General features: G+C 47.6%; 1 protein-coding gene across 1 annotated transcript in view; it reads left to right on the top strand.

The window, feature by feature from the left end:
* The window catches only part of LOC126106159 (basic proline-rich protein-like), a 34,289-nt gene extending 12,667 nt beyond the window's left edge, over positions 1-21,622 (top strand). Inside the window, exon 2 of the mRNA XM_049912399.1 lies at positions 18,828-21,622. Coding sequence (XP_049768356.1) covers positions 18,828-21,622 — 2,795 coding nt within the window. The remainder of the gene's footprint in view (positions 1-18,827) is intronic.
* The last annotated feature ends 3,427 nt before the right edge of the window (positions 21,623-25,049 follow it).

Consider the following 25,049-nt stretch of genomic DNA (forward strand, 5'->3'; position numbering starts at 1 on the left):
CAGAAGGGTAGTAAGGCCTAAACGTGGAGAACAGCTATCTCAGCTGATGTGGCTGTACACAAGAAATGTGTCATGGGGATGGAGGGCAGTATGAGGAAAGGGTGGGGTAGGATGCTGCAGTGCTGCCTGTGGGAGGAAGCATATATATTGTTGTGACAGGACGGTTGGATGGGGAAGGGGGGGAAGGGTTGGGGAGAGTAGCAGAAAAGGTGAAAAAACTGCAGGTGCACTGGGGGGCGACAGAAGGCGTGCGTAGAGCTGGAGTGGGAGCAGGCGTTGGGACAGAAGCAGGTGTAGATGAGGCCCGAACAGTGACAGCGCAGACCTCGAAATAGTCGAAGCCTAGCACATCAGGTCAGGCAGCCAACTCAAACTGGGCGGTCCAGCTGCCTCTCAGCCACAGTCTAGCAGTGGCCATTCACAGTGACAAACTGCTCGTCAGAGGAGATGCTCACATAGAATGCGGACAGTTTTCTTTTTTTTTTTTTTTGCGCAGAAACAACCGGGGTCATATGCGCACACGGCAAAACTATTGGGTACGAAGACAGAGAGGTGTTAAAAATGACTAAATGTCATTCCCAATTGACATAATAGAAGACAGTGAAAAACAGGGACGTGGAGAAAGAGCTACTAAAGACACCACACAGAAACGGAGGTCCATAACTAAAAATTAAATGCCCTTCACGGACAGAAAGTAAATCGCGGTCGACAGCCCACGCGTCAATTGCTAAAACGGTCCATAAATCAGACGGCAAATGGGAACATAAACGGTTAGGAAATGGACTTTCATCCAGGAAGAAGCGGACAGTTAAAATTTGGGCGCAGAGTAGAAAGTAGTGGGGGAGCGCCACTTATCAAATGATGGTGGCTAAAAAGACAGTGCCCAATACGCAACCGAGTTAAAATGACTTCCTCCAGCCGGGAGAGCCGAGGGGAGGTCGCCCATGCCACTGGGAGAAGCTGAATAATCTTGAGCTTATTCCCTTAAGGAAGGGCCAATGGCGATGCCGAAGGGACACCACCTCCTGACGGACAGCAACACAGTGATCATTGGTGGGAATATAGAAAGTAGCGGCCTGAGATAAGAGGACTGCAGCCTTGGCAGCAGCGTCAGTAGCCTCGTTTCCTGGCAGACCGACCTTACCAGGAATCCACATAAACTTCCCAGTGGCTCCAACAGGAGTGATCAAGTAACAGTTTTCCTGAACCCGTTGCACTAAGGGATGGGCGGTGTAAAACGCACAGAGACTTTGAAGGGCGCTGAGTGAGTCTGAGCACGACAATTTAATAGTCTGTGACGATAGATGTGCTGTGTGGCCTGATACAAGGCGAAGAACTCGTCTGTAAATACTGAGCAGTGTGTCGGAAACCGACAACTAAAGACGTGAGTGCCAATGAAGGCACATCTGACCCTACAGTCAGTTTGAGAGCCATTAGTGTACACAAATGTACTATCGCGAAATTCCGTGCGAAACCAACGGAACTGAAGGCTATAGAGTAAGGCTGGAGTAGTGTCCTTACGAAGTCAATGAAGGCCAAGGTTAACGAGGGCCACTTCACGAAGCGAAATTGGTGAAGCATTCGCACCCACTCGGGAAGTTGCAGGTAGTTTGGAATTAAGCTGCCGAAGCAAGCGCCGAAAACGGACTCCAGGAGGTAACAGAGAAGCGGTATGTGCCCCGTACTGGCGATCGAAGTAAGCATCGAACGAGGAGGCATAGGATGGGTAGCCACGCACAGCAGACAAACAGCACGCCGGAGGAGAAAGTCATGGCGGTAGGACAGTGGTAGTTCAGCAGCTTCAGCATATAGGCTCTCAATTGGGGTAGTGTAAAAGGCGCCAGTGGGCAAATGGATAACATGATGGTGCATGTGTCCATATGGCGTAAGAGGCTGGACGTGCAGATGCATAAACAAAGCACCCACAGTCTAGTTTCGGATGTAAAATTGGATCGGTACAAACGGAGGTTCGATCAGCACGGCATGAGGTACCATTGAGGACACGTAGGACATTGAGGAACCACGTAACACGGGCTGCCAAGTAAGACACATGAGAGGACCGAGAGTTTCCTAGCGAGCATGAGCATCATGAATTTCGTAGTTTCAACGAACGGAAGGAAGGAGAAACCATTTGCGCCGCCAGAAATTCATACCGATGGGTTTGTCAGTGGAAAAACGAAAACCATTGTCGGTACTCCAGGAGTACAGACCATCGAGACATGCCATTATAGGGTAAATGGCGATAGCTAATAGGCTGATGCTCAGGAGAGAACCCTGACGCACACCGTCTTCCTGGATAAAGGTGTTCTACAAGGCAGAACCCACATCCACCTTAAGAACTCTGCCTTCTCAAAATTCCTGTAGGAAACGGGGCAGGCAGCCACACAAGCGCCACATGTAAAGAGTTCTACAGCAGGTGTTTTAGCCTTCACCAAATCGAAAAACACGCCCAAAGTCTGGGATTTGCGCAAAAAACCATTCATGACACGGGTGGAAAAACTAACGAGATAGTCAACTGCACGACAGCACACACTAAATCCACACTGTGCAGTCGTTAGTAAATAATGACACTCGAGCCGGGCGTGATTCATACGTCACCTTGCAAATACTGTCGGTGGGAGAAATGGGGCGTAAGCTAGAAGGAAAGTTTTTATCCTTACTGGGCTTGGGTGTGAGGGTGACAGTGACTTAATGTCAATGGCCAGGAAATGTGCCCTCTGCCCAGATGCGGTTGTACATGTTAAGTAGGAAATACCTGCCCACAAGAGAGAGGTGCTGCAAGATCTGGATTTGCACAACATTTGGCCCTGGGGTGGAGGATCGGGATGAGCTGAGAGCACGATCTAGCTCCCTTGTAGTAAAGGTGGCATTGTAGCACTCACTATTCTGAGAAGAGAAAGGTATCGCCAGAGCCTCCTTCGCTCATTGCTGGTGGAGGAAAGCAAAGTGATAGTGGGAAGAGCTCAACAGGTCGGCAAAATGGCGACCCAAAGTATTTGAGATAGCAATAGTGTCCACGATGATATCATCTGCTACTTTGAAGCTAGAAATTTGAAAATGGATCTTGGTCCCAGACAGTCGTTTGAAGTTGGTCCACATGACAGAGGAAGAGGTGGAACTGTTAAAAGAACTAGTGAATGCAATCCATCTAGCTTTTTTGCTTTCCCGAAGAACGCGACGATACACTGCACGCATCTGCTTTTAATGAATGCAATTTGTCATCATAGGATGGCAGTAAAAACGCGGAGAGAACATCTCCGTGCGCGAATTGCGTCGCGGCATGCCTCAGTCCACTAAGGGACTGGGACACGACGTGGTAAAGAGTAATTGCGAGGAATGGAATGTTCTGCACCAGTAAGGATAACATTTGTGAGATATTGCACCTGGTCATCACAGCTGGGGAAATACTGTTCTTTGAAGGTCGCCAGGGAGGAGTAAAGCCGCCAGTCAGGCTTAGTAAGGTGCCATTTGGGTGTGCACACAGGTCAGGTAGATATCAGCAAACTGATAGCACATGGGAAATGGATGCTCAAGTAGGTGTCACAAAGAATGGACCACACAAGACGATGGGAGAGCTGGGAAGCGCAGAAGTATAGGTCCATATGGGAATATGTGTGGGAGGAGTCAGACAGGAATGTGGGTGCTTCACTGTTAAGGCAGAAGAGAGGTCGAGTTGATTAAGGAGGTCAGTCAAGAGGGAACCTCTCCGACAGGTTCTGGGAGAACCACAAAGGGGATGGTGTTCATTAAAGTCGCCGAGTAGCAGAAATGTAGGAGTTAGCTGCCCAATAAGCTCAAGGAAGTCTGCCCTGGTGACATCAAATGCCTAAGGAATATAAACGGTACAAGGGGAAAAAGTCAGGTGAGGAAGATAAAGGGGAATTGCAACAGCTTGAAGATGGGTAATCAGGGAGATGGGTTGACTATGAATGCCGACCCCAGGGGGAATTTCAAAACGACCCAGGAGGGAATATCAAAGCTTAAAGTTGTCGAGAGAGTGCGATTTCGTTTGCTGAAGGCAGCGTACAAGGGGATGCTGCAATGCTAAAAGCTGCCATAAATCCTCTTTGTGGGACCGAAGGCCGCGAACTTTCGAGTGGAGGATAGTCACGATGTGGACGAGACGGAGTGTCACCTCGGTGGCTGCCGAGTGTCAGCCTGCGAAGAGTCACTGCTTCAGGGCACAAATGCAGGAAGATCCTGCTACATGGCGTGCACAGAAGCACTGGCTGGCTTGTGCTGTCGGTCTATGGAGTCCAACGCAGAAAAACGGTTGGTGGTGCGCCCTGGCGACACTCAGGCCAGCCGGGCTAAGGTGTCACATAGCAATACTGTCTGAGAGGATCGCCGAGTTGGCGGAGGAGAAGATCGTTTGCCCTTGGTGGACTACTTCGAGCCTTTCTGGTTAGCATAGGAACAGTTGGGCGTTGTTTGGCTGGAGGGCTGTAGGAAGTCTTCACAGGAATACTACTCCTGCCCTTTCTGGCCTACTGGTTGTGTAGCTGGTGCCTTCGCCCTTTGAGGTGAGAGTTTGATGTCTTGTTGCACATCTGGACGGGGGGATGGCGATGCTACCGTGACGTTAGGCTATTTCACAACCTCAGAGCTGAATTTGAGGTCGCATGTCTTTGTGGGCAGGTCCTTCATGAATCTAGACGTGCTAAAACAGAACTATAGGTACCAGACTGGAGAACACAGTATTTTCGACTAGCCAACAACTTCCGAGTGACTGGGTAAGGTACTTTTTCCCTTACCCAGATCTCTTGGGCAGCCCACGCATCAAAGAAAACAGGAAAATACCGAGAGGCGGCGGCATGGCCGCCATTGCACTTGATACAGTGGAGAGGAGGCGGCAGACAATTATCATGCACATCCCTACAACAGATTACACATTTGGCTGGGTGTCGACATTACGTTCTAGGGTGGTTGAAACGACGACACTGGTAGCAGCACATCAGGTTCGAAATGTACGGTCTGACTGTTAGAATTTCGTAGCCTGCTTTGATCTTGGACAGAAGCACCACTATAGCAAAGGTGAGAAAAATAGTGCGGGTGGGCATTAGGGAGGAATCTACCATTTTTATAACCCGATGGATGGAAATGGCACACTGATCAGAGAGATAAGATTGGATTTCAGCCTCGGTTAAACCGTCAAGCAGCCTAATGTAATTAACGCCACGGGAAGAATTCAGAGGTCCAAGGGCTTCGACACAAACAGGGTAGCCGTGCAGAAGTGAGGTGGTAAGCGGTTGTCGCGCTTGAGAATCAGAAGCTGCCTCCAAAAGCAACGTGCCATTCTGTAAACGATAGCAGGATTTCACAGGGCTCAAAATTGCATCAACACCTTTCTGAATAATAAACGGATTTACCACGGCGAAGGAGTGACTGTCTTCAGTATGTGAGACAACGAGGAACCGTGGTGCAGCTGAAAGGGACTTTGAATCGTTAGTCTCATACCGTTTACGTTTCGTAGACGTCGACTGTAAAGACGATTTGTTCACGGCGAGAAAATCCCCCACGATTGCCAGCATCTCCAATGGCACGCTCCTTCACAAGTGGGCGCACCTACCCTAGGTGACTGTCCGCACCTTCCGAACACCTAACAGAGGAATCACTCGGTAATTTGGGAAGGTTGCAGCTCAGGCAATCATCCCTCTCTGGGCCTGGCCTGTACCGTGGGGTACGTGCCAACTCTACCTGTCGACCCGGGACTGGAAATTACTCGTTACCCAGTCACCTGTTACGTATCAGACGCGTGGGCCAGCCTTCGGGAGTGCACAGGGAGGAAGAAGAAAACGAGGACCTTCGAACACCCAAGCGGAGGAACGAGAGGAGAAGGTAAACAAAGAAAGGAAAAGGGAACGAAAAACATTGGTGAGACTGTTCTTATGTCAGCCACAGATACTGCGGAACATTCCCAGTAATACCCCAGACGTGTTCCCCGAGGGAGGGGAAAAAGAATAGCGAGAGGATATACATGCAGCACAGAAGGGGAAAGATGCTGCAAAGGCTGGGGCTCCACGGTAGCCGAGCACGAGCCCGCCAAAAAGTGGCGAGCCCCACTGGGGGGTGCAGCACAGTGGTTGGAGCCAAGTCAGTAGACTGTGTGGCCACGTTCATAAGTGTGCCTGCCTCTGACACTGTAGGAGACACCCACGATGGGACAAAAATAGGTGACAGTGGTAGGACACACGGGACACGTCTCACATCTAGGTATGTTCTACTGATACGTGATGCACAGCAAGGAGTAGGGAGTTGTGTTCAAATAGGGAAGGATGCCGATACTGCTTAGGTCGGGTGTGAAGCGGAATGCTGCTGTTGAAGACGTGAGAAATATTTCACATTTTCAGGCACTATGAGAGGTAGTCGAAACTTCAGCACAATACCTCACGTTGCTTCCATCTCATGTCGTACATAGTTGTGAGGGGGACACTCCTCTGTGGCTGGACATTGTGCACTGGGAAATGGCAGATGACTTGAGGAAAGGGGTGGGAGATACATTTCTGCGCGATGTGAGGAGGATGATTTCGATCTGTTAAGGCCTCAGGAAGACTATTAGCACATTCACAAAAGAGTCCCTGGTCTGCAAGGTGGTTCAACCGCCGGTCAGTAGGCTGTACGGAAGCGACTTCAGTGCCGAACAGGTGACCGCTGTCAAATCTGAGGTACAGTGAACTGTGTGTTCAGTGCATTTGTCATCTGGATATTTCCAATCATGCAGCAACAAACAGTCTACACTGATCCACAGCTAGCTGCTGAGAAATTCACTGACGTAACACACAATTATCAGTTTAAAAAATGCAGTTCTCTACTAATTTGTTCAAATTTAAAGGATCACGAAATTTAATACGGTCTTTACAGCAGTTTGATTTTTGTCAGGCCATCAAACAGTCGTCAGGCCGTGAGTGTCCGTTTGTTCTGGGCACAGTGGAGTTGAAATTAAAAGTTTGAGTAAGTTGAGAACTTTACTGCTAGTGAATACCGTAGTTTAATGGGTAGCTTTAGTTCTGTGGAAATTAGTGTGTGTCCATATAGAGACTAGAGTCTAAACTACTATCCAGTGTTGAATAGGATTCCAGTTCTTTGTCAGTCCACGGAAACTTCAGGGGCTGAAATAGGTTGGTGTATCTGTGAGGAACATTAACCAGTATACTGGATGCTAGATGATCACTTGCCATTTTATGGTTTCTTTTGTACGATTACCTGGAATCAGCGTATGTTCCGATCAGTAGTAGAGTTTCCATACAATATGATCAAGAACGCCCACCTTGTTAGACTACTCAGCACCCTCCTCCAAAACCGCAGTTTTTTGTTGAATTTCAAGGACAACACAGTCGCAGAAAAATGGTCTACCTCAGGGCTACCTTGGCTCCAATTCTCTTCAACATTTATACCAATGACCAGTCATTGACCCCAGGCACAAGGAGATTGTTATATGCAGATGACCTAGCCCTTGCTACGCAGAGCTCATGCTTTGAAAGAGTGGAAAGAAACCCGACAACAGCACTTCGAACACTGTGAAGCTACTACAACCGGAACCAACTCAGACCAAACCCTTCGAAGACACAAGTGTGTGCCTTTCATTTAAGCAACAGGGAAGCTAATCGAGAGCTACATATTGCATGGTCAGGCATCCAACTCCAGCATCATCACGCACCTAAATACTTGGTAGTCACTCTCGATCGAATCTTGACATTCAAAACTCACTCCAAAAACACCAAAATGAAAATCTCCGCTCAAAACAACCTAATTCGCAAACTAGCGGGGACACAGTGGGGATCACATCCACAAACTATTCGCTGTTTTGCGATGACACTGTGCTTTCCTACTGCTGAATATGCTTCTCCAGTCTGGTACAGGTCATCTCATGCCAGACAAGTAGACATTGCCGTCAACGACACCTGCAGATTGATCACAGTTTGCTTAAGACCTACCCCAACCGATAAGCTCTACTGCCTGGCTGGAATAGCGCCACCATGGGTACGCAGAACAGTGGCTGCCAACAAGGAGATACTGCAAGTGGAACAGGACAGTGCCCATCCACTGCACGGACATAATCCACCACGGCAACGGCTGAGATCGCGAAAGGGCTTCCTGAGAACATCCGAGAAGCTCACCATTTCACCAGAGAAGGCAAGGCTGGAGTTATGGAAGAAGTCGGCGCCTCACCTGCAGATGGCAGAAGCTGAAGAACTATCACCTGGCCACAACGAGAGCTGGCTGGTGTGGAAATCTTTGAACAGATTACGTTCAGGAGTTGGACGACACAGGGACAACCTGAAGAGCTGGGGCTTCATAACAGAAGATACGCCCTGTGATTGTGGACAAGAACAAACCACAAGCCACATGCTCCAGGGCCTTTTGTGCCCTACATCCTGCACGAAGACTGATCTCCTGCAAGCGCCTTGGAGGTTGCAAAGTACTGGGCACATGTAATATAAATAGTGTTTTTTGATGTGTATGGCTACTGTAAATTTGTATGTTTGTCACTCTAGAATAAAATAGCAGCAATAGTTAGCTGCCAGGGGCTGAAGCGTAAAAGCTTTGGTTGAATGACGAAATGTAGGGAGAAATGGCGGTGGTAGTAATTATTCCGTTGTAGGTAAGTCTCAGATAGAGCTCTCTACATGGAACTACAACAACACTGATCTGCATTAAAGTGAGAACAAATTCAGTCTTTTTATTGTGCAGGTGTTTGTTTGCAGCCAAGTCAAGATTTTGGACAAGTAAACAACAGAATCAAAATTGAATGAAAAATGGAAAGAGCGAGTTCTGTTATAATGTTGTTACGTAAATTCTTCAAAGGAAGGAACTTAATAAGTACTGACTTATATAGGAAAAAGTTTCCTACATAGGGTTTGACAGTACGAAATTCTAGCGCACGTTTTTTGCCATTGTACGTTAAGAGACAAATATTTATGGGATACAGAGACATATTTCTGGTATAGTCTCATTTTTTGAGAGAACGGTACAGAGTAACACTGCTATGCGATAGTACAGATTCTACTGTGTTTCCACAGTAGATCGGTTTCCCACTTGCATATTCTGTAATTGTTAGTCAGCCTATGTAGTGGAATTAACATGCAGGCAGTTTTCACAAAACATACAGCATCTCACAGCCTTAACCATAAAGTTAGTAACAGTAAATTACTCAATTTTACGGAAACAGTACCTGAAGATATGTCCCAAAACAGCGAAACTGCGACGTCAAGGAGTTTAAAGGGCAGATCAAGAATGTTGGTTGTTTCGTTGGTTAATTGGTGATGGGCGGGGGAGGCAGGAGGGGACCAAAAAGCAACGTCATCAGTCCTGTGATCTAAGATGGCAGAAACAGGGAGAGGGACAACACAAAGGACAGTCAGTCAGTCAGTCAAGGGGAAGGTAAAATGGGCAAAAAAAGAGGTTAAAGGTACGGAACGGCAGCAGGGAGAGGAAAGATCAGGATGGGGTGGGCGCAAACAGAGAGAGCAGGACCGTCACAGATACGCAATGCACTTTGGGGCATCAGCTCCACCACTCATACCATATCATACACCACACCATACCATACCATTCCATACAGAATACCGTAGCATGCGCAATACCATGATCGTGACATAATGTGGGCAACACCACGAGAAGAAGATCAAAAAGGGGGAATCAAAATGGCAGAGAAACCAGGCAAAATGTAGGGGAAAAAAAGGGGAGAAGAACCCAGCCACTGTGAAGGCAAGGCCAAGGGCTCCATAAGTAATGTGAACGCTAACTAATGGCCTCCAGTTCCAGACGAATATTCGAAGATTTAAACACCGGAAGACACACCATTTTCGCGAAGAGAACCGAGGACAGATGTTACTGTATGATGATCATCTGCTAACACACAGGACAAGGAAGGTTGGAGGGGATATGTAGTGAGAAGGGCCTAAACGCAGGGACAATCCAGCAAAATATGGATGACTGTGGTGGTGGGTGGGGGGGGGCAACTACAAGGTGAGGGGGATTGGGCGCGGCGCTCACTGCTGGGTAAAAAACTACTGGTCAACATTGTATGGCCAATACGAAATGGCAGAGGGTGGAAGACGCCCAATGGGAGAGTTGAAGGAGAGAATGCCATGTGGAGCTACCCCAGGGAAGGAAGGGGGAGAGGTATCAAAGCCATATGTACTAGGAGGGAGTTATTCCCCAAATTGTTCATCTCACGCTTCTGAGAGAAAAATTGTAAGTGGAGGTCAAACTCCAAAGAGGGACCAGACACACTAAACAAGAAAGGATCAAAAAGAAAAAGCAATGGCAACAAAACTGGAAGGAATACAGAAAACCAGATGGCTGGCCAGGTCAACATACTGTAGGTACAAAAACCAAGAGGGGAAAGTGGGGGCAGAGAGGAAGGAGTTACGACAGGGAGGAAAGGAGGATAATGGATAAGGAAATGCAGATCGGTAAGGAAGAAAGGGCTGGAATAACACTGGGTCCTGTGTAAGCCATGCATGAACTCATGATAGAACCCCGAGCCTCAGGGAGGGGGGAGACCAAAAATTGAAAACGTGTTTAATAAACAAGAACTACGTACACACATCAAAAAAAGATTTGCATCAGCTTGGTTCCCAGAGTTCTGGAACATGTATGGAAAATTGGAAGAGAGATCAACATGAACATCATTTCCCCCCCTTTTTATTGCTCATGAAAACTACACATAACATGTTGTACCACCATACAGCGAGACCTTCAGAGGTGGTAGTTCAGATTGCTGTACACACTGGTACCTCTAATACCTAGTAGCACGTCCTCTTGCACTGATTCATGCCTCCATTCGTCGTGGCATACTATCCACAAGTTCATCAGAGCACTGTTGGTCCAAATTGTCCCAGTCCTCAATGGCAATTTGTCGTAGATCCCTCAGAGTGGTTGGTGGGTCACGCTGTCCATTAACAGCCCTGTTAGATAGAGTATTTCTGGACAACATGCTGCCACTCTAGTCAAGCGATGTCGTTATCCTGAAGGAAGTCATTCACAAGACGTGCACGATGGGGGCGCGAATTGTTGTTCATAAAGACGAACGCCTTGGCAGTATGCTGCAGATATGACTGCACTATCAGTCGGAGGATGGCATTCACGTTTCGTACTGTCATTACAGTGCCTTCCATGACCACCAGCGGCGTACGTTGGCCCAACATAACGCCACCCCGAAATAGCAGGGAGCCTCCACCTTGCTGCACTCCCTTGACAGTGTGTCTAAGGCCTTCAGCCTGACCGGGTTGCCTCCAAACACGTCTCCGACGATTGTGTCTAAGGCATATGGGAAATTTATCAGTGAAGAGAACGTGATGCCAATCCTGAGCAGTACAATCTGCGTGTTGTTGGGCCCATCTGTACCGCACTGCATGGTGTTGTGGTTGCATAGATGGACCTAGCCATGGACTTTGGGAGTGAAGTTGCGCATCATGCAGCCTATTTGGCACAGTTTGAATCGTAACATGATGTCCTGTGGCTGCACAAAAAGCATTATTCAACATGGCGTTGCTGTCAGGGTTCCTCCGAGCCATAATCCGTAGGTAGTGGTCATCCTCTGCCCTTGGGCGACCTGATAGAGGCATGTCATCGACAGTTCCTGTCTATCTCCTCCATGTCCAAACAACATTGCTTTGGTGCATTCTGAGACGCTTGGACACTTCCCTTGTTGAGCCCCCTTCCTGGCACAAAGTAACAATGCGGAAGCGACCAAACCGAGGTATTGACTGTCTAGGCATGGTTGACCTACAGACAACACGAGCATGTACCTCCTTCCTGGTGGAATGACTAGAACTGATCGGCTGTCGGACCCCCCTCTGTGTAATAGGCGTTGCTTGTGCTTGTTTGTTTACATCTTTGGGTGGGTTTAGTGATATCCCTGAAAAGTCAGACTGTCTGTAATACAACATCCACAGTCAACGTCTATTTTCAGGAGTTCTGGGAACTGCGGTGATGCAGAACTTTTTTATGTGTGTACATCGACAATGAGATAAAATATTAACAACCTAGAAATACATTCAAGTATGTTTGCTTTTATAAGTATTGTAGATAACAGACCATACATAAAAAGACACCGAAAATACCTTAATATCTGTGTGTCCAACCACTATGTTTTTCATTTTTCAACGTAATTCATCGACAAAGAAGGTCAACTAAAAAATGTGAGACAACTTACACTTTTGAGCAATATGATACGATTTCCTACCAATTATGAAGAAAATACAGAAGTACATTTTCCACGAAATTAACCATGTAAAAGAAATACACTTACTAAAAACTTAAATACAAAGTAACGATGTTCCACAAATGCGAGAGAAGATCCCATGCACTATTTTGTTGATTGTGATACACAGATTCATTTTCCAAAACCTTTGGCAAGTCTATACAATGAGGTAAATTTAACCAATTTTCAATGTAAAATTACATTTTCAGTTAGTTTCATTGACCAATATCAATTATATTTTAGTTGTTAATATGTCAATGTTCCCCCCTCCCCCTCCCCCCCCCCCCCAGTAGTGACTGAATAATCTACAAAAACACTTACCTCCACTGCTAACTCCAAGGGCAACATCGTTTGTGTTCCCGACGTTTTATGTGTATGGAACTGTAAGAAATGAATGAGCACACATTGTACAACGTAATAATGTAATTTACTAGTAATGTCAGAAACATTATTAACCACAACACTAAGAATATCCCTGGTGCTAATAAAACAGGACTTCATTTCCAAACTGTTTGAAATTTTTTCATATTAAGGCATATATAACAAATTATAATTCTAAGTCTCTTTCTTTGCAGGATTTCACAGGCAAAGCGCGCTCTTACAAAGTGAAGAAACTGAAATATCACAGAATCCGCCGTATGAACTAAACCCTAGCTTCTAAGTCCTCAAAATGTTAATATGTATTTCCTTTCAGTGCTCATCTTAATACCAGAGGGTAACTCATTTCCTAACAAAAACCACTTTAAAATATAACTTCAGTGGCAAAATGAGGTGGAACTTTTGTTACAATTAATGAACTATTTACTGACGTGTAAAATTTATGCTACAACACACAGGAATCTGGTTCCTTGAGTCATCATCATTTAATTACAAAAATGTTATGCGCTAGTTATATGCACTAACGATACTGAAAATTCTATTCCAAAAAAGTGTCACATGTGACTGAAATAAGCTTTGTCTGGGGACAGGATAGCAGCGTATGTTCTAGATTTAAAGGGACAGGCATCTCCAGAGAACAGGATTTAAGGGGACGCGATTTAAAGGGCAACAGTATAGCAATGTATGTTTCAGCGAAGATAATCTTACCAATTATTGAACATCCAGCGTCAGATTACCCACTTCGACAATTTATATTCAAGATCACTCCACTTCTCACAGGAAACCACTGGGATTTCATCAAGGTCATCCAGGGAAACTAATCACACTCCTTAGGCAATTGTGCGAGTTATATTCAAGATCATGACGTAACTCTAAGGTTATTTGATGTCCTCTTAAAACTCGCATATTATCACTCCACCTATCTCAGCCAACTGGAGCACAATAAAATAGTACGAAACCAAGGTGGACCAATAAGATTCGAGCTCACCTTTGTCCCCCCTTATTATGACCCCCATTACCAAGTCAACTTTGTAGGCTTTTCCATTCGAGGTCTGAGCATTACTGGGAAGAAATGCATGTTTGCTGTAACTAATAATTAACTAGCTGCAGGATTTGGATGTAATTATTATAGACCCTACAACCAACTAACCAACAGATTATGAACAATTTTGTTTTTGTAATACATTTTTACTGTCTTTTGCTTAATATTGTCCATTGTTATTTACAATGGTATGTACACTCCTGGAAATGGAAAAAAGAACACATTGACACCGGTGTGTCAGACCCACCATACTTGCTCCGGACACTGCGAGAGGGCTGTACAAGCAATGATCACACGCACGGCACAGTGGACATACCAGGAACCGTGGTGTTGGCCGTCGAATGGCGCTAGCTGCGCAGCATTTGTGCACCGCCGCCGTCAGTGTCAGCCAGTTTGCCGTGGCATACGGAGCTCCATCGCAGTCTTTAACACTGGTAGCATGCCGCGACAGCGTGGACGTGAACCGTATGTGCAGTTGACGGACTTTGAGCGAGGGCGTATAGTGGGCATGCGGGAGGCCGGGTGGACGTACCGCCGAATTGCTCAACACGTGGGGCGTGAGGTCTCCACAGTACATCGATGTTGTCGCCAGTGGTCGGCGGAAGGTGCACGTGCCCGTCGACCTGGGACCGGACCGCAGCGACGCACGGATGCACGCCAAGACCGTAGGATCCTACGCAGTGCCGTAGGGGACCGCACCGCCACTTCCCAGCAAATTAGGGACACTGTTGCTCCTGGGGTATCGGCGAGGACCATTCGCAACCGTCTCCATGAAGCTGGGCTACGGTCCCGCACACCGTTAGGCCGTCTTCCGCTCACGCCCCAACATCGTGCAGCCCGCCTCCAGTGGTGTCGCGACAGGCGTGAATGGAGGGACGAATGGAGACGTGTCGTCTTCAGCGATGAGAGTCGCTTCTGCCTTGGTGCCAATGATGGTCGTATGCGTGTTTGGCGCCGTGCAGGTGAGCGCCACAATCAGGACTGCATACGACCGAGGCACACAGGGCCAACACCCGGCATCATGGTGTGGGAAGCGATCTCCTACACTGGCCGTACACCACTGGTGATCGTCGAGGGGACACTGAATAGTGCACGGTACATCCAAACCGTCATCGAACCCATCGTTCTACCATTCCTAGACCGGCAAGGGAACTTTCTGTTCCAACAGGACAATGCACGTCCGCATGTATCCCGTGCCACCCAACGTGCTCTAGAAGGTGTAAGTCAACTACCCTGGCCAGCAAGATCTCCGGATCTGTCCCCCATTGAGCATGTTTGGGACTGAATGAAGCGTCGTCTCACACGGTCTGCACGTCCAGCACGAACGCTGGTCCAACTGAGGTGCCAGGTGGAAATGGCATGGCAAGCCGTTCCACAGGACTACATCCAGCATCTCTACGTTCGTCTCCATGGGAGAATAGCAGCCTGCATTGCTGCGAAAGGTGGATATACACTGTACTAGTGCCGACATTGTGCATGCTCTGTTGCCCGTGTCTATGTGCCTGTGGTTCTGTCAGTGTGATCATGTGATGTATCTGACCCCAGGAATGTGTCAATAAAGTTTCCCCTTCCTGGGACAATGAATTCACGGTGTTCTTATTTCAATTTCCAGGAGTGTATTTTATGTACACACAATGCTTCTATTTACTACACTATGTGGACAAAAGCATCCGGCCACCCCCAGGAACGTATTTTTTCGTATTAGGTGCATTGTGCTGCAACCAACTGCAAGGTACGCCATATCACCTATCTCAGTAGTCATTAGACATAGTGAGAGAGCAGAATGGGGCATTCCGCGGAACTCACGGACTTCAAACATGGCCAGGTGATTGGGCACCACATGTGTCATACGTGTGTACGCGAGATTTCCAGACTCAAACATCCCTAGGTCCACTGTTTACGATGTGATAGTGAAGTGGAAATGGGAAGGGACACGTACAGCACAAAAACGCACACGCCGACCTCATCTGACTGACAGACACCACCAACAATTGAAGCTAGTCGTAATGTGTAACAGGCAGACATCTATCCAGACCATCACATCAGAATTCCAAACTGCATCAGGATCCACTGCAAGTACTATGACAGTTAGGCTGGAGTTGAGAAAACTTTGATTTCATGGTTGAGCAGCTGCTCATAAGCCACACATCACGCCGGTAAATGCCAAACGACACCTCACTTGGTCAAAGAGAGTAAACACTGGACGATTGAACAGTGGGAAACCGTTGTGATGAGTGATGAATCACGGTACACAATATGGCGATCCGATGGCAAGGTGTGGGTATGGCGAACTCCCAGTGAACGTCGTCTTCCAGCGTGTTTAGTGGCAACTGTAAAATTTGGAGGCTGTGTTGTTATGGTGTGGTCGTGTTTTCATGGAGACGGCGTGCACCGCTTGTTTCGCGTACCACTATCACTGGACAGGCCTACATCGATGTTTTAAGCACCTTGTTGCTTCCCACTGTTGAAGAGCAGTTTGGGGATGGTGAGTGCGTATTTCAACACGTTAGAGCACTTGTTCCTAATCCACGGCCTGTAGCAGAGTGGTTACACGACAATAACGTCCCTGTAATGGACTGTTCTGCACAGAGACCTGACCTGAATCCTATAGAAACCTTGAGGATATTTTGGAACGCCGACTTCGTGCCAGGCCTCACCGACAGACATCGATGCCTCTCCTCAGTGCGGCACTCAATGAAGAATGGGCGCCCATATCCCAAGAAACCTTCCAGCGCCTGACTGGGGAAGCTGTCATCAAGGCTAAGGGTGAGCCAACACCATATTAAATTCCAGTATTGCCAATCGAGGGCGCCAAGAACTTTTAAGTTACTTTCAGCCAGATGTCTGTATACTTTTGATCACATAGTGTCATTTGTTATCCTCAAGTTTTTTGGTGTTACACACACACACACACACACACACACACACACACATACACACACACAGAATGGCTAATCCTATTATTACACACACTCATCTCCCACTTTCAGATAAATTTATGAGCCATACAATCAATTCAATGAGTATTGTGAATACCATATGGTGCCAGTCCCATCCACACAGATGAACTGTATGTTATGGTGCAGCAGCCCTCATCAAATCTCTATAGACTGACCATTTGTGGAGCTGCACCAATCCCATAAAGCAGGCACACTAATTCTCTATCGAGATAACATTTGAGACCACGCTATGCACACCATTAGCCCGTCACTGGGTGGCATCTGCACCTACACAGTAATCTCATCTTTGATATGAGTGCCAACAAACTCCACATTCTGTGATCCATTCAATTCATCTTTGTTTAGGCCAATAACCTAGTTGTTTTCTGGTATTATTTCAAAAGGATTATTAGCTGCGTGTCCAGAAGTGTTTAGTTCTTTAGGAGTATCTAATTATTTCACATGGATCCCTGTCTTTGAACCAGTAGATTAAACTGACTACATCCATACATGTAACTTGGGATTGACGAAGTTTGGCTTCGCAAACTCTTTCTGTAAGCGGTACATGTGGAGTTTGCAGAGGTCCACAACACACATACCAATGTATACAGGCTTCATGGACTGCACTGGAATCTAGGCCATCCCTAGAGTCTTTCATAAACATGGAAATCCATGGCAACATTGCTAGGAGTAGTTTCTGCGTGTGACTAACAGATTCCATACCAAATCTGTGGCATTACTTGAGGTTTCTATAGGGCAGAATATAATGCTCTTTGTTACCCGGCCGTGTCCAGAGAGCCCAGTCCCACAAAAGGGCTCCATCCCGAAGTTGTTAATATACTGGCTTTAATATATTGGCACCTGACTGTTCATCATGCAAATGGGCGAGATACGCCAGTTCGAAGTCCAGGATCTTTCTTTCATTAGCATCCCCATCTGGTTCACGGATCTTATCCTTCAGTCTGGCAATTTCTCCTTCACACATCCATTGGGACTCTGGAAATGGCTGGCTCTGTTGTGCGGCGAACCCACAGAGGTGGTTTACATCTAGGTAAATGATTTATCTAAAATCATTAGATCGCCTGTACTTCTCGTCACTCATCCATGGGTTATTCATCTTGGCGTGCTGTGAAGTCACTGGGAAACTTTCCCATGAATTCTGCATTCATAGGAGAGCAAGATGTCAACAGCAGTCAACCATTCAATGCTGACATATTGCGTGTAACGAATCCCACGGAAGGCCTGGCATGACGAAATAGAAAGCAGAATCCAGAGACTATGTTCTCAGGCAGAACTACTCTAAAATGTACGTGAGGAAGCGTACATTGGTATTCGTCTATAATCTAGCATATTCTCCTAAACAATGGACGCTAAACTCCAGACAAACATTCCCATCTTGCTCATCCTCCACTTCCATTATTGCAGTGCCCATTAGTATACCGGACAGTGTGGTTATGTCGGGCAATGCGGTTTCATACAGTGTCTCCAAAAAAATCCAGGATTTCATGGACAGACCCCCTTCTTTATCACAAGCTGAAACATTGCATCATTGGAATATGTGGTCTGGTGATATGCATGTCTTCCTGAGGCGAAGACTCTGAAGAGAGACGTTCATGAGGCGAAGCGGTTCCAGGAATCAAAGCAATATATTTGATGTGGTTCTCTTGGAAGATGAAATGTTCTTTTCAATAGTAGCAGGAATGACTAACCTTATCACCTTTCAACCCAGAATCAACCAAATGTTGAACGAGGAAGTGGGCATCATGCCTACTCAAATTGTGAAAGAAGATGGACACTAGCATGATAGTTGGCTCGAAGTTGCATTAGTTGTGAGATGCACTGTGGAATCTCCCCCATATATGACTATGGTCTCTACAAGGACTTTCGTCTTCTCTATTGAGTGGCAGCCCAGCAACACGACGATCGGCTGCCTGCTCATACAGGACATCATTGTTCTACGAGTCAGTCACGAAAATGTTGTTGCGATAAATCCCATCAATTTCCATACAAGGTTCTCGAGCTAAGCCAACAACCGTCTCACAGGATTATTCCCGACATGCGAATCAAACTTGCGATATGAGTCATACGAGTATACAAGTTCGTATTCTGCCGAGTACGGTGGTAAATGTTCTGTGACGACTGTATGGGTGGCAGTGGGGTCATAATCACAAACATGTCACAGGAGCTAGGAGGTACCAAGTCTGTATACGCAATGAATGAACATTGGATCTGGTAGTGGATGTTCTTCACCTGTAAGGACAGCAGGCAATTCCACACAAGGCTGTTCCACACAAGGCTGTTCCACCCAAGGCTGTTCCACCCAAGGCTGTTCCACCCAAGGCTGTTCCACCCAAGGCTGTTCCACCCAAGGCTGTTCCACCCAAGGCTGTTCCACCCAAGGCTGTTCCACCCAAGGCTGTTCCACCCAAGGCTGTTCCACCCAAGGCTGTTCCACCCAAGGCTGTTCCACCCAAGGCTGTTCCACCCAAGGCTGTTCCACCCAAGGCTGTTCCACCCAAGGCTGTTCCACCCAAGGCTGTTCCACCCAAGGCTGTTCCACCCAAGGCTGTTCCACCCAAGGCTGTTCCACCCAAGGCTGTTCCACCCAAGGCTGTTCCACCCAAGGCTGTTCCACCCAAGGCTGTTCCACCCAAGGCTGTTCCACCCAAGGCTGTTCCACCCAAGGCTGTTCCACCCAAGGCTGTTCCACCCAAGGCTGTTCCACCCAAGGCTGTTCCACCCAAGGCTGTTCCACCCAAGGCTGTTCCACCCAAGGCTGTTCCACCCAAGGCTGTTCCACCCAAGGCTGTTCCACCCAAGGCTGTTCCACCCAAGGCTGTTCCACCCAAGGCTGTTCCACCCAAGGCTGTTCCACCCAAGGCTGTTCCACCCAAGGCTGTTCCACCCAAGGCTGTTCCACCCAAGGCTGTTCCACCCAAGGCTGTTCCACCCAAGGCTGTTCCACCCAAGGCTGTTCCACCCAAGGCTGTTCCACCCAAGGCTGTTCCACCCAAGGCTGTTCCACCCAAGGCTGTTCCACCCAAGGCTGTTCCACCCAAGGCTGTTCCACCCAAGGCTGTTCCACCCAAGGCTGTTCCACCCAAGGCTGTTCCACCCAAGGCTGTTCCACCCAAGGCTGTTCCACCCAAGGCTGTTCCACCCAAGGCTGTTCCACCCAAGGCTGTTCCACCCAAGGCTGTTCCACCCAAGGCTGTTCCACCCAAGGCTGTTCCACCCAAGGCTGTTCCACCCAAGGCTGTTCCACCCAAGGCTGTTCCACCCAAGGCTGTTCCACCCAAGGCTGTTCCACCCAAGGCTGTTCCACCCAAGGCTGTTCCACCCAAGGCTGTTCCACCCAAGGCTGTTCCACCCAAGGCTGTTCCACCCAAGGCTGTTCCACCCAAGGCTGTTCCACCCAAGGCTGTTCCACCCAAGGCTGTTCCACCCAAGGCTGTTCCACCCAAGGCTGTTCCACCCAAGGCTGTTCCACCCAAGGCTGTTCCACCCAAGGCTGTTCCACCCAAGGCTGTTCCACCCAAGGCTGTTCCACACAAGGCTGTTCCACACAAGGCTGTTCCACACAAGGCTGTTCCACACAAGGCTGTTCCACACAAGGCTGTTCCACACAAGGCTGTTCCACACAAGGCTGTTCCACACAAGGCTGTTCCACACAAGGCTGTTCCACACAAGGCTGTTCCACACAAGGCTGTTCCACACAAGGCTGTTCCACACAAGGCTGTTCCACACAAGGCTGTTCCACACAAGGCTGTTCCACACAAGGCTGTTCCACACAAGGCTGTTCCACACAAGGCTGTTCCACACAAGGCTGTTCCACACAAGGCTGTTCCACACAAGGCTGTTCCACACAAGGCTGTTCCACACAAGGCTGTTCCACACAAGGCTGTTCCACACAAGGCTGTTCCACACAAGGCTGTTCCACACAAGGCTGTTCCACACAAGGCTGTTCCACACAAGGCTGTTCCACACAAGGCTGTTCCACACAAGGCTGTTCCACACAAGGCTGTTCCACACAAGGCTGTTCCACACAAGGCTGTTCCACACAAGGCTGTTCCACACAAGGCTGTTCCACACAAGGCTGTTCCACACAAGGCTGTTCCACACAAGGCTGTTCCACACAAGGCTGTTCCACACAAGGCTGTTCCACACAAGGCTGTTCCACACAAGGCTGTTCCACACAAGGCTGTTCCACACAAGGCTGTTCCACACAAGGCTGTTCCACACAAGGCTGTTCCACACAAGGCTGTTCCACACAAGGCTGTTCCACACAAGGCTGTTCCACACAAGGCTGTTCCACACAAGGCTGTTCCACACAAGGCTGTTCCACACAAGGCTGTTCCACACAAGGCTGTTCCACACAAGGCTGTTCCACACAAGGCTGTTCCACACAAGGCTGTTCCACACAAGGCTGTTCCACACAAGGCTGTTCCACACAAGGCTGTTCCACACAAGGCTGTTCCACACAAGGCTGTTCCACACAAGGCTGTTCCACACAAGGCTGTTCCACACAAGGCTGTTCCACACAAGGCTGTTCCACACAAGGCTGTTCCACACAAGGCTGTTCCACACAAGGCTGTTCCACACAAGGCTGTTCCACACAAGGCTGTTCCACACAAGGCTGTTCCACACAAGGCTGTTCCACACAAGGCTGTTCCACACAAGGCTGTTCCACACAAGGCTGTTCCACACAAGGCTGTTCCACACAAGGCTGTTCCACACAAGGCTGTTCCACACAAGGCTGTTCCACACAAGGCTGTTCCACACAAGGCTGTTCCACACAAGGCTGTTCCACACAAGGCTGTTCCACACAAGGCTGTTCCACACAAGGCTGTTCCACACAAGGCTGTTCCACACAAGGCTGTTCCACACAAGGCTGTTCCACACAAGGCTGTTCCACACAAGGCTGTTCCACACAAGGCTGTTCCACACAAGGCTGTTCCACACAAGGCTGTTCCACACAAGGCTGTTCCACACAAGGCTGTTCCACACAAGGCTGTTCCACACAAGGCTGTTCCTGGCTCGAGCAAACTATGAGGTGTCCTCCTAGATAATATCTCTTGGTGAAAGATTTGACGCATCTATGATAAATGTCGTGAACCAAAATCTTTTGATAAATTAAGAGCGACATTCTTTTGATTCACAAGGAGTGTTGCCTCTGAATCTTTGATAATTGCAAGAAATCTACATGTTTGGCGTGCCAAGGGAGCAAATTTTGTAAAGTAGAGTGGTCCACCTACTTTCTGCTTTACTACCTTGCTCTGCAATGTGTGTTCTGGCTTCCTATTATCTCCAAGTCTGTAAATATAAACCGCATATTTAGTGTACTCCCCCACGGATTTTGAAATGTTGTGGCTGGTTTGCTTGGGGGGAGGAGACCAGACAGCGAGGTCATCGGATTCATCGGATTAGGGAAGGATAGGGAAGGTAGTCGGCCATGCCCTTTCAAAGGAACCATCCCAGCATTTGCCTGGAGCGATTTAGGGAAATCACGGAAAACATAAATCAGGCGAGGGATTGAACCGTCGTCGTCCTAAATGCGAGTCCAGTGTGCTTTTGAAATGTCCTGGAGTTTTATTAAGAACGAAATGGCTTAGAAATTATAATGGTCATGGACATTAGACATATTTTAATTATTACAAAGGACTACATTTGTTGGGTAATTTCTATTGCCTGCGAAAAGTGACCATGGAAAGTAATATTCATCCCCCTCATCTTGAGTCTGGACATTAATGTGGCCTTTTTCTTGTACTGGCAATATCTTTCGGAAGGAGGACGAGACCGGGCCTCACCTCCATTAAGTAGATCATAGATATGTAAGCATGTATCGAGGTGTACATGGCTGAATGCATTACCTAACCCCCCTTCGTGAATGCTGAAAAAAGTGATTGAGTATGACTCTTGATACACTTCCAAACCCGTCTGCTATTTGGCAGCTATTTTTCACCCAAATTTGGTTGTTGGTCTTCTCTTCAGGATCACTACTGTCTTTTGTAGGGTGATCGAGCAGAGTGTAGAACTGTGTTACACTTCATGGAAGTATACCACAGGTAGTTACAATTTAAGAGAGCATCCTTTCCACAATGGCTTCACGAGCATTATGAGAAGTTGCAGGGTATTAGCAATTCACATTCGAGGTATCAATGAACCTTTGTGAAATCCTGTCCCAGAAGTGATAGCAACCATAATATATAAATGCAGTTGCATGGGTTATTTGGTAATCTGTAACAGGGTGGGCAGGGGTATAACAGTTGCTACATACAGAATAATGACGACGCCATGTCCAATGCAGTGTACGTCAGTGATAGTGAATGCGACAGTCCAGGGTACAGCTGAATTGCTGAACGAGTTGGCATCACCAGTGAGTACCACGATGATGATGGACCTAGCGGTAGTGGTGTTTGTGGGCACATTTTCCGTTTGTTTTGTTTTAGGGCACAGAAACACCTAGGATTATATGCGCCCGTGTCAGAACTGTAAAACATTAAGACGAAAAATGAGTTAAAAACGACTAAACGTTAAGCCCAATCAACAGAAGGGAAGACTGCTAAAAACATGGACTTCGAGAAAGGTCCATAAAATACGCCCTAGAGACAAAGGAGGTCCTGAACTAAATTTCTGAACTGAAGAGTCTTCTCCATATATCTACGACAGAAAAACAAAACGCGATTGGCAGCCCATAAGTCGTTCGCTAAAACGGCCGATAACTCAGACGGCAAACATATATGAGAATGCAGACAGTTAAAAAAAAACACACAAGGGCATTCCATCAGGAAATGTTGAACCGTCAAAGGTTGAGGGCAATCAGCACAGTGGTGGGATCACCACTTAATTTGCGATGGCTAAAAATATAGTGCCCAATACGCAACCCACAGAAGATGATCTCTTTCTGGTGAGAGAGACAGGAGGTCCAAGATGCTGGGGCATGTTTAATTCCCCATGACCAGTGGAGATGCTATAGTGACACCTACTGCAGACAGACAGCAACGCCAGAGGACGGTAAGAATTTGCACAACGACCTGCAGAGAACTGATGATTGATGCAGGCTCCGGCGGTTGAACCTGAACATAAATAAATGTAACATGTTTCGCATACGTAGGAAAAAACCCACTGCTGTACAACTACACTATTAATGACAAACAGCTCGAGACAGCATCTGCCGTAAAATAACTAGTCTTGACTATCCAGAGCGACGTTAAGTGGAATACCCATATAAAAGACATGGGAAAAAAAGCAGACACCAGACACCGTTTCATTCGAAAAATCTTAAGGAAATTTAACGGATCCCCTAAAGAAGTGACTTTTAAGCCGCTTCTTCTCCTGATACCTGAGTATTGTTCATCTATCTGGGATCCCTGTGAGGTAGGACTGGTAGGAGGAGATAGCGAAGATCCAACGAAGAGCGGCACGTTTCGTCACCAGATCGTTTAACTAGCGAGGGCACATTACGGAGATGCTAAACAAACTCCACTGGCAGACGTTAGAAGAGAGGCGTTGTGAATCGCGGATGGAGTTACTATTTAAATTTCGGGACAGCACTTTTCAGGACAAGTCAGAAAACATTTCACTGCCCCCACATCCATGTCTCGTATGGATTATGAGGAGAAAATTCGAGAAATTAGAGCCACGCCCTATTCGCGATTGGAACAGGGCTGTAGGGATCAGATAGTGGTGCAGAATGTACCCTCCACCGCACACCATTAGATGGCCTACGGAGTATGATGTAGATGAAAGATCATATGAGGAACTGGAAGAACTATCAGGCCAAGGTATGAGTACTGAAGCTGTGGCACATCAACGTTTCCCATCAGACCGATGTAACCAGGAACACACAAACATCATAGTGGGTCCATCAGGAATGAGCAAGTGAAAGCCTTCCTGGACTCATGGCACTAAGGGATGGATGGGGTACAGCACACAGAGGCTCTGTAGGGCACAGAGGATAGGAGCAGATGACATTCAAAAGCCTATACCGCTGCATGTACGATACAGGCTGAAGAGCTCTATTGTAAATACTGAGCAGTGTTCCAGAAGCCGACACTGACAAACGTCAGCGCCAATGGCGAAGGCACACCGACACCAAGGTAAGTCTGAGAACCATCAGTATACTTAAAGGTACCGAGGCGAAGTTCTGTGCAGAGAAACTTATGAGAATATAGGGGGTCTGGAGTAGTGTCCTACTTATGAGAGTAGAGTGAGTCTGGAGTAGTGTCCTTTGGAAGAGAATGAACTATGAGTTGAACACGTGCAACTGCACGAAGCCAAGGCGATGATTACTTAACACCCATTGGGAAAGTAGCAAGTAGCGTGAAGTTACGTAGACAGAGCAATAGCCAAAACAGACTCAATGAGGCAACAGAAGAGGGATGTGTCCCGTACTGGCGATCAAAGGAGTCACCGAAGAAGGTGGCATAGGATGGATGGCCGCGCATGGCAGACAAACGGCAGGCGTGTCTGCAGGGGA

This window comes from Schistocerca cancellata, chromosome 10 (assembly GCF_023864275.1).
Source record: "Schistocerca cancellata isolate TAMUIC-IGC-003103 chromosome 10, iqSchCanc2.1, whole genome shotgun sequence".
Lineage (NCBI taxonomy): Eukaryota > Metazoa > Arthropoda > Insecta > Orthoptera > Acrididae > Schistocerca > Schistocerca cancellata.